At 39.0% G+C, this 14,732-nt stretch overlaps 2 protein-coding genes across 2 annotated transcripts; both read right to left on the bottom strand.

Moving 5' to 3' along the window:
• Positions 1-533: 533 nt before the first annotated feature.
• On the bottom strand, positions 534-6,837 carry LOC112436194 (ileal sodium/bile acid cotransporter-like). The gene is made up of 6 exons (XM_024805493.2): positions 6,374-6,837; positions 5,795-5,913; positions 5,562-5,650; positions 3,830-4,005; positions 3,585-3,742; positions 534-1,704 (listed from the first exon to the last, which is right to left on the bottom strand). Exons 1-6 carry the CDS (start codon positions 6,769-6,771, stop codon positions 1,517-1,519), a joined length of 1,128 nt encoding a protein of 375 aa, XP_024661261.2. The 5' UTR covers positions 6,772-6,837; the 3' UTR covers positions 534-1,516.
• Positions 6,838-8,173: 1,336 nt separating this feature from the next.
• On the bottom strand, positions 8,174-14,732 carry LOC143413049 (ileal sodium/bile acid cotransporter-like). Its single transcript, XM_076875205.1, has 6 exons — positions 14,269-14,732; positions 13,690-13,808; positions 13,457-13,545; positions 11,725-11,900; positions 11,480-11,637; positions 8,174-9,599 (listed from the first exon to the last, which is right to left on the bottom strand). The coding sequence occupies exons 1-6, from the start codon at positions 14,664-14,666 to the stop codon at positions 9,412-9,414; spliced, it is 1,128 nt and encodes a 375-aa protein (XP_076731320.1). The 5' UTR covers positions 14,667-14,732; the 3' UTR covers positions 8,174-9,411.

The following is a 14,732-nucleotide window of genomic DNA, read 5'->3' on the forward strand; positions in this document are numbered from 1 at the left end:
CACTGTCTAGACAACTAGTTTTCATGTAAGTTGGGGGATGCCCTCATAAAATAACCTTCAACAAGGTAAAGGTGTCAGGTCCTCGAAAGTTAAGTTTAATTCAGGGACCTGTTAAACTTAACCTTTTGCCTTGTTGAAGGTTATTTTACGTGTCATCAACAATTCCCTGAATTTGACTGATAATCCTAATCTCTGATGGCTACATCATTACCAATATTATGTTTGTAGATGCTAAGCCTATGCTTGAAGCAACTGAGGTGTTAGATGGCAGGGGTGACACAGTGCCACTGTTATGAATGAAACTTGACATAATCCAATAACTCCAGCCATACTTATCTTGTCCTTTATTGTTTTCCATGGGTTGCATTTGTTGTTCAACTTGGTGACTATTTACATAACATTATGATTGTGACCTTGAACCAAGACTACGTGCAGCTGTTCACATTTTACCACACTACGGTCAAAGACAAGCTTTAGTCTTTTTTTTTTTTTTAAATAAGACAAAGGACATTGGAACAACTGCACAAAAACAATAACATGCAAATAATCTTTATTTATAACTACACAACTGAGAACAGAAATGTATTCATTAAAAACTGTTTGTGTTCATCATTTAAAAAAAATGTCCAAGTAAATGAAATTAAACTGTAATTGCTTCATTAAACAAAGTCCCTTTGCAGTACAGCAGACTCATACATTAAAGTGTGAATATGTTGATTTCAAAGTCTGATGCTTGAGTATGGACAGAAAAACTGATCACTGAAACCCCAGACTTTCAAAGACTGATTACATTCTTATTAACCATTTATGTATGACTATTAAATTATTATTTCAATCATTCACACTTGGCTTTTAGCTACTTCCTCACTCAACAACTAACCACAGGATTTACTGACCAATTTTAATAATAAAATAATAATTAACAATAAATAACCAAAATAGTAATAATAAAAATCTGTTTAACTACTACTGCTACTTTTATGGAGCTGTTACACAGTTAATTCATGCTAACAGCTTTACATTGACATGACTGGATCTCACATAGATTTCTCTTAAGCTGTAACTACATCATTATATCACATTTTGTTCTTTGTTGTCATCACTGTGTTCTTGTTGCTATTGAAATAACATTAATATGAAATAAATTATGGCTGTCACCTTACAAAAAACCCCAAACACCCTGTTTACAATCACTGAAGCACTGATTAAGACACATGTCTAACAATGTACAGGCAAAGTGGTTCTAAATATTTAGATATGAATAAAAGTAAATAACACATAATTCAGCAGTTGGTCCCCACCACGTTCCCACTTGAAGTTAGATACTGACTGTCCCGGGGAAGAAATTTGTGCAACCCTGTTCAGCTAAAACTTTTCCAAATGGTTTAGTGTGGTGCACATACAGCCTGCAGAGTGCAGTGTGTCTTCACAGTAGAGTCCAAATGCTGTGATCACTGATGCAGTTGTTATTGCTCATACCAACAATCCAAAGTCTCTGGTTTTCAGAGCTGCAATATCACAGCGCAGTGCTTTTGTCAGTGCTTTTATCCTTCACACCCGTGTTGTTGCTCTCATCGCCCTCAAAGCCACCATTTTCCTGTGGGCAGTGCTTTTGCTCTTCTACATCAGCGTTCTGACCTTCCAAGTATGTAGCGTCACTGTTTGTAGACGAGCCGCCACAAAATCTTTTATAAAGCTGGAAGCCTGGACAGGAAACAAACCATAGATTCAGAACCAGTGAGCAAAGACCTTTGGACAAAACCTTTAAAAGTGGAATAAACAGGACTTCTATGCAAGATGCCATAACAAGAAAATTTGAAGCATCCCATGTTTTCCTTTCTGTTCAGTTTCAAGTATAAGTGAGCATCTACGATACACTGTAAACCAGTGGTTCTCAAATGTTTGGTGCACAGGACAGACAGAATTCAAAATTTCAAGGTATTCTGCAGAAGATGCCCTGTATGTCATTTTAGACAATGTGAACTATAACTTTCATTCATTCCCTCACTGCACATTTTCACACGAAAACCTATTTTAATGCAAGCCTATTCTCACGTCTGTGACATTAAGTAGCACCATCTTCTCAAACACACAGGAATTGCTAATTTAAGCAAATTCTGTCCTTTGAATGTGTTCCGAGATGCACTGGGGTATGGCATTAGTGGGACTGTGGAAGGTCCATTTCGTCACTGGTAAATGTGCAGGAGGTTTGTTTTAACCTGAAGTGAAAGGAATAAGTTAGGGATGAAAAAAAAACCAGCAAGCAAAAAATACCACAAAACAAAAGATCTCCTAGGTGACATAAAAACTCATGAAGATGTTGCACTTCTTAAAGTTTTTCATAGGTGTTAGAGCTTCAGTGCAGTAATGCTAAAGATGCATCCATTGGGTATCCTCGTTGGTCTTCATACAACAATTCTGATGGCTAAAGAACCAAATGGGACAGGCAAAAAAAAAAAAAAAGTAATGCTAAAGATGTCTGCATGCATGGCGAGACACAGTAAGCAGACCCGAGAAAGCGGTGTTGAACAATACCTCTTATTGAGAGTGCATTGTTCCTGCTTCTTCTGGTTCAAGTCCAGCACTGTTTTACAAAAGCCAGTATTTCTCTCAGGAGAATGTTTAGTTAATTCCTGCCAACAAATGCCACAGTTGGGCTAATGACCATTAACATCTCTGATCCAACTAAAGCCATAAGGCTTTTTACCTGACAGTTGGTTGCTACTGGATATTTCAGATATCAGTTGCCTAGGTAACCCTATAACATATATATCGTCCTCTCATGTCACTTATAATCCTCTCAACGTCTATTTGAGCTGTTATTTTACACTGTTGCAGGAAGTTGTGAAAAGTCATTGCCATTCAGGAGTCTCAGGTTGTAAAGCTGCTGCTAATTACTTCATGCGAGGAAGTTTCTAAAGACAGGTAGCTTTTGTAGGTGATTTTGGGGGTGCTTTTCTTCATCTTCTCCGCCATTCTCCAATGCTCTCCTCAATCACAGCTTTAAATGCGTCAGTCAATAATATAGTCAAATTCAATTTCTTACATTACTTTTTTTTCTGTTACAAAATGATGCTTGGTTTACACAAAGTCCCTGGCACACCTGGACACCTCTTGGGAAACACTTGAATTAACCTTGACTGGTGCCCTTGAATTCTAAGCAGCATCCCCCTTTATGTAATTTGCTTTCACAGTTAGACAATTCAATGGTCAAAGAAATAGTAATAAGACTGTGAGGTAAAGTCATCCATTTTCCCAATTTTCCCGAAAGAAACTGGTGGAAAAAATATTCAAACTATGTGCTGACATGGATATTACGATACTTTATAGCTGACACAGGCAAACCACTGAAACAACATGAAGCACACTGCAATTCTGTTACTCTTTAAACTTGGGTTAAATATTTAATCCTTATATGGCACAGCACCTGGCTCAATCTGTTGACTCGACACAGCAAAAAAACATCACAATGGAGGAAAAGAAGGAAAATAAGGAAGCTGCATTCACTGACCAAGAACTAAAAAAAAGTCAAGCGATGCAGGAGAAAATGGCCAATGTATGTGTTGTTTGTTTTAAGGTCTTACCTCCCACAAAAATGAGTGCTGACACGAGCTGGAAGATGCTGTAGATGAGGGGGAAGGCAAACATCTTTTCCAGCTCCTCTGGGGTGAAGGACAGTTGGACGATAGTGCTGCACAACTGGGCATTCTGGATACCTGTCTCCAGTGCAATGGTTCGACATCTGAACAAATAAAGGAACAATGACGAACCTCATCAATAAGTCAAACTTGAATGTAGCTGTGTCAGAAACATTTTGCTGTCACCTCACCTGTACCAGGGTTGACCCACAAAGCGAGCCAGGAAGAACCCAAGGCTCAATCCAATAAAGGGGTAGATGGTGCCAATTATCCACAGGGAGGGAGCAATGGTCCAGGACGACTGGTAGAGGACTCCTCCAATCACAGCTATAATAATAATGAGAACCAAGCCAACAATGGATCCAACCTGTGCACAACATAAACACTCCATTAAAACCCAGTCCAGGTGATTTAACTGGTTCGGCACTGTAAAATGGAAATATCACATCCCCCCAGTATGTATGATGGAAATGCTATTTCTTTTTTTTTTCTTCTTCTTTTCTGAAAAAACAAAACAAACAAACAAACAAAAACACCCCCCCCAAAAAACAAAACAAAACAACAACAAACAAACAAACAAACAAACAAACAAAAAACCTAGGGTTAGGAGGCAGCAGGGCAGGTAGGTTTACGTAGAACTCAGGGTTGTAACATCATACACAAAATCACACCTCATATGCTTAACATAGTCGTTCCATTTAGACCATATTCCGTAGAAGGTATCCCTCTGAAGTTTAAGAGAAAATGACACTTTTTCCATCGTATAGATCTCTTGTACAGAATGTATCCAGTCTTCTATCGTTGGTGGTTCAGGCTTAAGCCATCTTCTCGTAAGAGGCTTTTTACTTGCGGCCAGAAGGATATACAGGAGTCTTCTGTCGTTGGAATTCAGTTTATCCACTGGTGCATTGCACAAAAACATGGTCTCAAAAGTTGAAGGAAAAACAAATGAAAAAACACGTAAATGATCATGGATTAGAGACCAATACTGGCGAATATCTTTACAGTCCCAAAAGATGTGGAAATGGTTAGCTCCATCTCCCCCACATCTCCAACATTTATCACCAATTCCTCGATATCTTTGTTGAGCAGGGGTAATGAAAAATCTCATAATGCTTTTCCAGCAAAATTCACGCCAAACATTAGACCCAGTGGTAGCTCACTGTATCTTGCATGCGTGAGCCCAACACTTCTCTGTAATTGTCAAATTATCCTCCTTTTCCCACTTCGCTTTAATATACAGAGTGCTGTCGTTTTTACACCGCCGGATGCTGTTATATAATTTAGAAATAATTTTACTTTGCACTTCAGATTTGGTTAGTAATAAGAATGTTTCTACAAATTGTAATTCGTTTAGGTTCACTTTTAAGTTTTGATTAAAATAATTTCTGATCTGTAGATATCTAAAAAAATCATCAGATCCCAAGTCATGTTTACTCCTTAAAGATTCAAAGCTTTGAAATGCACCCTTATGGACAAATGAATAATAATTGGTTATACCTTTTGAAATCCAGTTTTTGAATCTATTATCATATTGATTTGGAGTAAAATCTGAATCATATGCACACCATCTTAAAACCTTAGAGGCATTTTCCAAACCACCAATTTTTATTACTTCTTTCCAAGCTGATATCATTATTTGTAGTATAGGTTTATCTGCCATATGTATTTTATTCTGCAATTTTATGTCCGATATTAAAGCTGAAACTGGTATTTCTTTTACTATTGTTCCTTCAACATCTTTCCATCCGGCGGTGTAGTTTGGACAACAGAGACAAATCAGCGGTCTTAACTGAGCTGCACAATAATATTCTCGTAGACATGCTATTTCTAAAAAGAAACATGTCACACAGGCACAAGATGTTATAAGTGAAAACATTAAACCTGTAGAATTATATTCAATAAACTGTAGAGCATTCCTACCTTCAGGATCTTTTTTGCCATCTCAGGCCACCTGTGCTTTACGTACATTCCCACACCGATCGGGATGATTAGGGCTGCCAGTGTGATACCTGAGGATGCAAAAAAGTAGATTATAAAAAGGTTACCTTAGAGGCAGGAACAGCATTCACAGTTACATCCTGATAATACACATTATTGAGAGCACTTGTTTGAAATTATTTAAGGTGTTTCAGTTCTTTGAAAGCTTTCCTTACCGATACTGTCATACGGGATCTTGATGGTGTCACTGGATGTCCATACACTGGTGTAGATTAAAAGACAGAGAGGCATCATCCCCAAGGCCAGGAGAGAGGAGCAGGCTGTCATACTGAGACTGAGGAGCGAAGGATTTGGACACAGATGAGTTTCCTGCATTTGTCCCTAGCTGTGCTTAAACACACTAACACAATTTGTTTTATTTAAATAGTGCATTAACATTGAATAAATGTAAATAAAACTCTAGACCAATAAAAACTTGTAATACATTAATTCTATTGTGTTCTCCTGCCAGGTAGCTACACAACAAGAAAGTCTTCCTTAAAATAGCTTAAGAGTGTTCTGGGATCCAAAAAACATGAAAATATTCTATTTAGTTTACATACACAAGAGAAACAAATAGTTATCATAGAGTAAACATAGTGGTCCTCTAAGAGCAGCACTTGGTGATAGTAGGGAAAAAAGAAGGTTCCTTTTTTAACAGGGAGAAACCACCAGCTGAAAAAGGCTCAGAGAAGTCTGCTCTTTAACATTAAGGGAAAAAGAAAAAATAGCAATGAACCTGCCCAAAGTCTCACCTGAGGTCCATGTCTCCATCCAACCAGTAGCAGATGATGTTGGAGTTTGAGCCACCTGGACAGCAGCCCATGATGATGATGACCACTGCCTGCACAGCCTGGACCCCAAAAGCCAGTGACAAGGCAAAAGCTGTGAAAGGCATAATGCCAAACTGGCAGAGGAAGCCAATGATAATGCCCCATGGCTTCTTAATGTGGCCCCACAGCTTTGCAGCCTCCACTGTGCAGCCCATGGCGAACATGACCATTGCGAGCATGATGGTGAGCACCGTGCTCATCACTACTCCCAGGATGGCATTGAAGTTACTGGGAGGAACAAGGCAGTCTGTGCCCGAGCAGGCTGTGGCAGCATTGTCACAGATAGCTGGCAGCATGGTGGTTGGCTTCAGCGTGGACATTGTTGTTGCAGAAGAAGAATATCAGCAGATCCTTAAAACTTGCACACACTTTGGGGCTTCTTAGAGTCCTTGAGGTGAGACAAGTCCAGTTTCACCACCTGTCCAGGAAAATGGATGTGACAAAGAGATGGAGTGAGCTTGGATCACTGCCCTTTATGCCCACGGTTTAAAAGCCAAATAAAATTGGGCGGAAAGATAAAAAATTAACCAATAGTCTATGTTTTATGGGGTCAGCGTTCAAAACACATGCATATAAAAAAGAAAATCACAATGAAATATGAAATACCATTACACCATGGCTCCAGTTTTTACAGCCTTGTGGGTTTTAAAGTTTTAATGAACTCACAATCATCAAGCATCATCATGCAGGAAAAGTTTCAAAGAGGCAGCAGCCACAGAATACATGTCCTTTGCACAATTATATATGGCCGTCTTTGGTCTCTTAATCATTCTTTTAAACATGAGTAACCCAGAGCCCATAAAACAAAATAAAGGTGTACAGTGGTCCTTCGTTTATTGTAGGAGTTATGTTCTAAAAAATAACCTGAGATAGGTCAAATCCGCAAAGTAGTCGGCGCTGTCACTTGGTGTTTGCTCGCTCTGTGGTAGAGTACAAGGTCTTAAATAATCAGGCCCCATTTTATCTTAATGACCTTGTAGTACCATATCACTCTATTAGAGCACTTCGCTCCTGCACTGCAGGCCTACTTGTTGTTCCTAGAGTATTTAAAAGTAGAAACGGAGGGAGAGCCTTCAGTTTTCAGGCCCCTCTTCTGTGGAACCAGCTTCCAGTTTGGATTCGGGAGACAGACACTATCTCTACTTTTAAGATTAGGCTTAAAACTTTCCTTTTTGCTAAAGCATATAGTTAGGGCTGGACCAGGTGACCCTGAATCCTCCCTTAGTTATTGTTGCAATAGACGTAGGCTGCCGGGGGATTCCCATGATGCATTGAGTTTTTCCTTTCCAGTCACCTTTCTCACTCACTATGTGTTAATAGACCTCTCTGCATTGAATCATATCTGTTATTAACCTCTGCCTCTCTTCCACAGCATGTCTTTTATCCTGTCTTCCTTCTCTCACCCCAACCGGTCGCACCAGATGGCCCCGCCCCTCCCTGAGCCTGGTCTGCTGGAGGTTTCTTCCTGTTAAAAGAGAGTTTTTCCTTCCCACTGTCGCCAAAGTGCTTGCTCATAGGGGGTCATATGATTTTTGGGTTTTTCTCTGTATCTATGAAGCGCCTTGAGGCGACTTTTGTTGTGATTTGGCGCTATATAAATAAAATTGAATTGAAAAATTGAATTTGTAGATGCTAAGCCTATGCTTGAAGCAACTGAGGTGTTAGATGGCAGGGGTGACACAGTGCCACTGTTATGAATGAAACTTGACATAATCCAATAACTCCAGCCATAATTATCTTGTCCTTTATTGTTTTCCATGGGTTGCATTTGTTGTTCAACAGTCTTCTTAGTATCCACCGTCATTTAGCATGACTACTTGGTGACTATTTATTTACATAACATTATGATTGTGACCTTGAACCAAGACTACGTGCAGCTGTTCACATTTTACCACACTACGGTCAAAGACAAGCTTTAGTCTTTTTTTTTTTTTTTTAAATAAGACAAAGGACATTGGAACAACTGCACAAAAACAATAACATGCAAATAATCTTTATTTATAACTACACAACTGAGAACAGAAATGTATTCATTAAAAACTGTTTGTGTTCATCATTTAAAAAAAATGTCCAAGTAAATGAAATTAAACTGTAATTGCTTCATTAAACAAAGTCCCTTTGCAGTACAGCAGACTCATACATTAAAGTGTGAATATGTTGATTTCAAAGTCTGATGCTTGAGTATGGACAGAAAAACTGATCACTGAAACCCCAGACTTTCAAAGACTGATTACATTCTTATTAACCATTTATGTATGACTATTAAATTATTATTTCAATCATTCACACTTGGCTTTTAGCTACTTCCTCACTCAACAACTAACCACAGGATTTACTGACCAATTTTAATAATAAAATAATAATTAACAATAAATAACCAAAATAGTAATAATAAAAATCTGTTTAACTACTACTGCTACTTTTATGGAGCTGTTACACAGTTAATTCATGCTAACAGCTTTACATTGACATGACTGGATCTCACATAGATTTCTCTTAAGCTGTAACTACATCATTATATCACATTTTGTTCTTTGTTGTCATCACTGTGTTCTTGTTGCTATTGAAATAACATTAATATGAAATAAATTATGGCTGTCACCTTACAAAAAACCCCAAACACCCTGTTTACAATCACTGAAGCACTGATTAAGACACATGTCTAACAATGTACAGGCAAAGTGGTTCTAAATATTTAGATATGAATAAAAGTAAATAACACATAATTCAGCAGTTGGTCCCCACCACGTTCCCACTTGAAGTTAGATACTGACTGTCCCGGGGAAGAAATTTGTGCAACCCTGTTCAGCTAAAACTTTTCCAAATGGTTTAGTGTGGTGCACATACAGCCTGCAGAGTGCAGTGTGTCTTCACAGTAGAGTCCAAATGCTGTGATCACTGATGCAGTTGTTATTGCTCATACCAACAATCCAAAGTCTCTGGTTTTCAGAGCTGCAATATCACAGCGCAGTGCTTTTGTCAGTGCTTTTATCCTTCACACCCGTGTTGTTGCTCTCATCGCCCTCAAAGCCACCATTTTCCTGTGGGCAGTGCTTTTGCTCTTCTACATCAGCGTTCTGACCTTCCAAGTATGTAGCGTCACTGTTTGTAGACGAGCCGCCACAAAATCTTTTATAAAGCTGGAAGCCTGGACAGGAAACAAACCATAGATTCAGAACCAGTGAGCAAAGACCTTTGGACAAAACCTTTAAAAGTGGAATAAACAGGACTTCTATGCAAGATGCCATAACAAGAAAATTTGAAGCATCCCATGTTTTCCTTTCTGTTCAGTTTCAAGTATAAGTGAGCATCTACGATACACTGTAAACCAGTGGTTCTCAAATGTTTGGTGCACAGGACAGACAGAATTCAAAATTTCAAGGTATTCTGCAGAAGATGCCCTGTATGTCATTTTAGACAATGTGAACTATAACTTTCATTCATTCCCTCACTGCACATTTTCACACGAAAACCTATTTTAATGCAAGCCTATTCTCACGTCTGTGACATTAAGTAGCACCATCTTCTCAAACACACAGGAATTGCTAATTTAAGCAAATTCTGTCCTTTGAATGTGTTCCGAGATGCACTGGGGTATGGCATTAGTGGGACTGTGGAAGGTCCATTTCGTCACTGGTAAATGTGCAGGAGGTTTGTTTTAACCTGAAGTGAAAGGAATAAGTTAGGGATGAAAAAAAAACCAGCAAGCAAAAAATACCACAAAACAAAAGATCTCCTAGGTGACATAAAAACTCATGAAGATGTTGCACTTCTTAAAGTTTTTCATAGGTGTTAGAGCTTCAGTGCAGTAATGCTAAAGATGCATCCATTGGGTATCCTCGTTGGTCTTCATACAACAATTCTGATGGCTAAAGAACCAAATGGGACAGGCAAAAAAAAAAAAAAAGTAATGCTAAAGATGTCTGCATGCATGGCGAGACACAGTAAGCAGACCCGAGAAAGCGGTGTTGAACAATACCTCTTATTGAGAGTGCATTGTTCCTGCTTCTTCTGGTTCAAGTCCAGCACTGTTTTACAAAAGCCAGTATTTCTCTCAGGAGAATGTTTAGTTAATTCCTGCCAACAAATGCCACAGTTGGGCTAATGACCATTAACATCTCTGATCCAACTAAAGCCATAAGGCTTTTTACCTGACAGTTGGTTGCTACTGGATATTTCAGATATCAGTTGCCTAGGTAACCCTATAACATATATATCGTCCTCTCATGTCACTTATAATCCTCTCAACGTCTATTTGAGCTGTTATTTTACACTGTTGCAGGAAGTTGTGAAAAGTCATTGCCATTCAGGAGTCTCAGGTTGTAAAGCTGCTGCTAATTACTTCATGCGAGGAAGTTTCTAAAGACAGGTAGCTTTTGTAGGTGATTTTGGGGGTGCTTTTCTTCATCTTCTCCGCCATTCTCCAATGCTCTCCTCAATCACAGCTTTAAATGCGTCAGTCAATAATATAGTCAAATTCAATTTCTTACATTACTTTTTTTTCTGTTACAAAATGATGCTTGGTTTACACAAAGTCCCTGGCACACCTGGACACCTCTTGGGAAACACTTGAATTAACCTTGACTGGTGCCCTTGAATTCTAAGCAGCATCCCCCTTTATGTAATTTGCTTTCACAGTTAGACAATTCAATGGTCAAAGAAATAGTAATAAGACTGTGAGGTAAAGTCATCCATTTTCCCAATTTTCCCGAAAGAAACTGGTGGAAAAAATATTCAAACTATGTGCTGACATGGATATTACGATACTTTATAGCTGACACAGGCAAACCACTGAAACAACATGAAGCACACTGCAATTCTGTTACTCTTTAAACTTGGGTTAAATATTTAATCCTTATATGGCACAGCACCTGGCTCAATCTGTTGACTCGACACAGCAAAAAAACATCACAATGGAGGAAAAGAAGGAAAATAAGGAAGCTGCATTCACTGACCAAGAACTAAAAAAAAGTCAAGCGATGCAGGAGAAAATGGCCAATGTATGTGTTGTTTGTTTTAAGGTCTTACCTCCCACAAAAATGAGTGCTGACACGAGCTGGAAGATGCTGTAGATGAGGGGGAAGGCAAACATCTTTTCCAGCTCCTCTGGGGTGAAGGACAGTTGGACGATAGTGCTGCACAACTGGGCATTCTGGATACCTGTCTCCAGTGCAATGGTTCGACATCTGAACAAATAAAGGAACAATGACGAACCTCATCAATAAGTCAAACTTGAATGTAGCTGTGTCAGAAACATTTTGCTGTCACCTCACCTGTACCAGGGTTGACCCACAAAGCGAGCCAGGAAGAACCCAAGGCTCAATCCAATAAAGGGGTAGATGGTGCCAATTATCCACAGGGAGGGAGCAATGGTCCAGGACGACTGGTAGAGGACTCCTCCAATCACAGCTATAATAATAATGAGAACCAAGCCAACAATGGATCCAACCTGTGCACAACATAAACACTCCATTAAAACCCAGTCCAGGTGATTTAACTGGTTCGGCACTGTAAAATGGAAATATCACATCCCCCCAGTATGTATGATGGAAATGCTATTTCTTTTTTTTTTCTTCTTCTTTTCTGAAAAAACAAAACAAACAAACAAACAAAAACACCCCCCCCAAAAAACAAAACAAAACAACAACAAACAAACAAACAAACAAACAAACAAAAAACCTAGGGTTAGGAGGCAGCAGGGCAGGTAGGTTTACGTAGAACTCAGGGTTGTAACATCATACACAAAATCACACCTCATATGCTTAACATAGTCGTTCCATTTAGACCATATTCCGTAGAAGGTATCCCTCTGAAGTTTAAGAGAAAATGACACTTTTTCCATCGTATAGATCTCTTGTACAGAATGTATCCAGTCTTCTATCGTTGGTGGTTCAGGCTTAAGCCATCTTCTCGTAAGAGGCTTTTTACTTGCGGCCAGAAGGATATACAGGAGTCTTCTGTCGTTGGAATTCAGTTTATCCACTGGTGCATTGCACAAAAACATGGTCTCAAAAGTTGAAGGAAAAACAAATGAAAAAACACGTAAATGATCATGGATTAGAGACCAATACTGGCGAATATCTTTACAGTCCCAAAAGATGTGGAAATGGTTAGCTCCATCTCCCCCACATCTCCAACATTTATCACCAATTCCTCGATATCTTTGTTGAGCAGGGGTAATGAAAAATCTCATAATGCTTTTCCAGCAAAATTCACGCCAAACATTAGACCCAGTGGTAGCTCACTGTATCTTGCATGCGTGAGCCCAACACTTCTCTGTAATTGTCAAATTATCCTCCTTTTCCCACTTCGCTTTAATATACAGAGTGCTGTCGTTTTTACACCGCCGGATGCTGTTATATAATTTAGAAATAATTTTACTTTGCACTTCAGATTTGGTTAGTAATAAGAATGTTTCTACAAATTGTAATTCGTTTAGGTTCACTTTTAAGTTTTGATTAAAATAATTTCTGATCTGTAGATATCTAAAAAAATCATCAGATCCCAAGTCATGTTTACTCCTTAAAGATTCAAAGCTTTGAAATGCACCCTTATGGACAAATGAATAATAATTGGTTATACCTTTTGAAATCCAGTTTTTGAATCTATTATCATATTGATTTGGAGTAAAATCTGAATCATATGCACACCATCTTAAAACCTTAGAGGCATTTTCCAAACCACCAATTTTTATTACTTCTTTCCAAGCTGATATCATTATTTGTAGTATAGGTTTATCTGCCATATGTATTTTATTCTGCAATTTTATGTCCGATATTAAAGCTGAAACTGGTATTTCTTTTACTATTGTTCCTTCAACATCTTTCCATCCGGCGGTGTAGTTTGGACAACAGAGACAAATCAGCGGTCTTAACTGAGCTGCACAATAATATTCTCGTAGACATGCTATTTCTAAAAAGAAACATGTCACACAGGCACAAGATGTTATAAGTGAAAACATTAAACCTGTAGAATTATATTCAATAAACTGTAGAGCATTCCTACCTTCAGGATCTTTTTTGCCATCTCAGGCCACCTGTGCTTTACGTACATTCCCACACCGATCGGGATGATTAGGGCTGCCAGTGTGATACCTGAGGATGCAAAAAAGTAGATTATAAAAAGGTTACCTTAGAGGCAGGAACAGCATTCACAGTTACATCCTGATAATACACATTATTGAGAGCACTTGTTTGAAATTATTTAAGGTGTTTCAGTTCTTTGAAAGCTTTCCTTACCGATACTGTCATACGGGATCTTGATGGTGTCACTGGATGTCCATACACTGGTGTAGATTAAAAGACAGAGAGGCATCATCCCCAAGGCCAGGAGAGAGGAGCAGGCTGTCATACTGAGACTGAGGAGCGAAGGATTTGGACACAGATGAGTTTCCTGCATTTGTCCCTAGCTGTGCTTAAACACACTAACACAATTTGTTTTATTTAAATAGTGCATTAACATTGAATAAATGTAAATAAAACTCTAGACCAATAAAAACTTGTAATACATTAATTCTATTGTGTTCTCCTGCCAGGTAGCTACACAACAAGAAAGTCTTCCTTAAAATAGCTTAAGAGTGTTCTGGGATCCAAAAAACATGAAAATATTCTATTTAGTTTACATACACAAGAGAAACAAATAGTTATCATAGAGTAAACATAGTGGTCCTCTAAGAGCAGCACTTGGTGATAGTAGGGAAAAAAGAAGGTTCCTTTTTTAACAGGGAGAAACCACCAGCTGAAAAAGGCTCAGAGAAGTCTGCTCTTTAACATTAAGGGAAAAAGAAAAAATAGCAATGAACCTGCCCAAAGTCTCACCTGAGGTCCATGTCTCCATCCAACCAGTAGCAGATGATGTTGGAGTTTGAGCCACCTGGACAGCAGCCCATGATGATGATGACCACTGCCTGCACAGCCTGGACCCCAAAAGCCAGTGACAAGGCAAAAGCTGTGAAAGGCATAATGCCAAACTGGCAGAGGAAGCCAATGATAATGCCCCATGGCTTCTTAATGTGGCCCCACAGCTTTGCAGCCTCCACTGTGCAGCCCATGGCGAACATGACCATTGCGAGCATGATGGTGAGCACCGTGCTCATCACTACTCCCAGGATGGCATTGAAGTTACTGGGAGGAACAAGGCAGTCTGTGCCCGAGCAGGCTGTGGCAGCATTGTCACAGATAGCTGGCAGCATGGTGGTTGGCTTCAGCGTGGACATTGTTGTTGCAGAAGAAGAATATCAGCAGATCCTTAAAACTTGCACACACTTTGGGGCTTCTTAGAG

Source organism: Maylandia zebra, linkage group LG16, assembly GCF_041146795.1.
Source record: "Maylandia zebra isolate NMK-2024a linkage group LG16, Mzebra_GT3a, whole genome shotgun sequence".
NCBI lineage: Eukaryota > Metazoa > Chordata > Actinopteri > Cichliformes > Cichlidae > Maylandia > Maylandia zebra.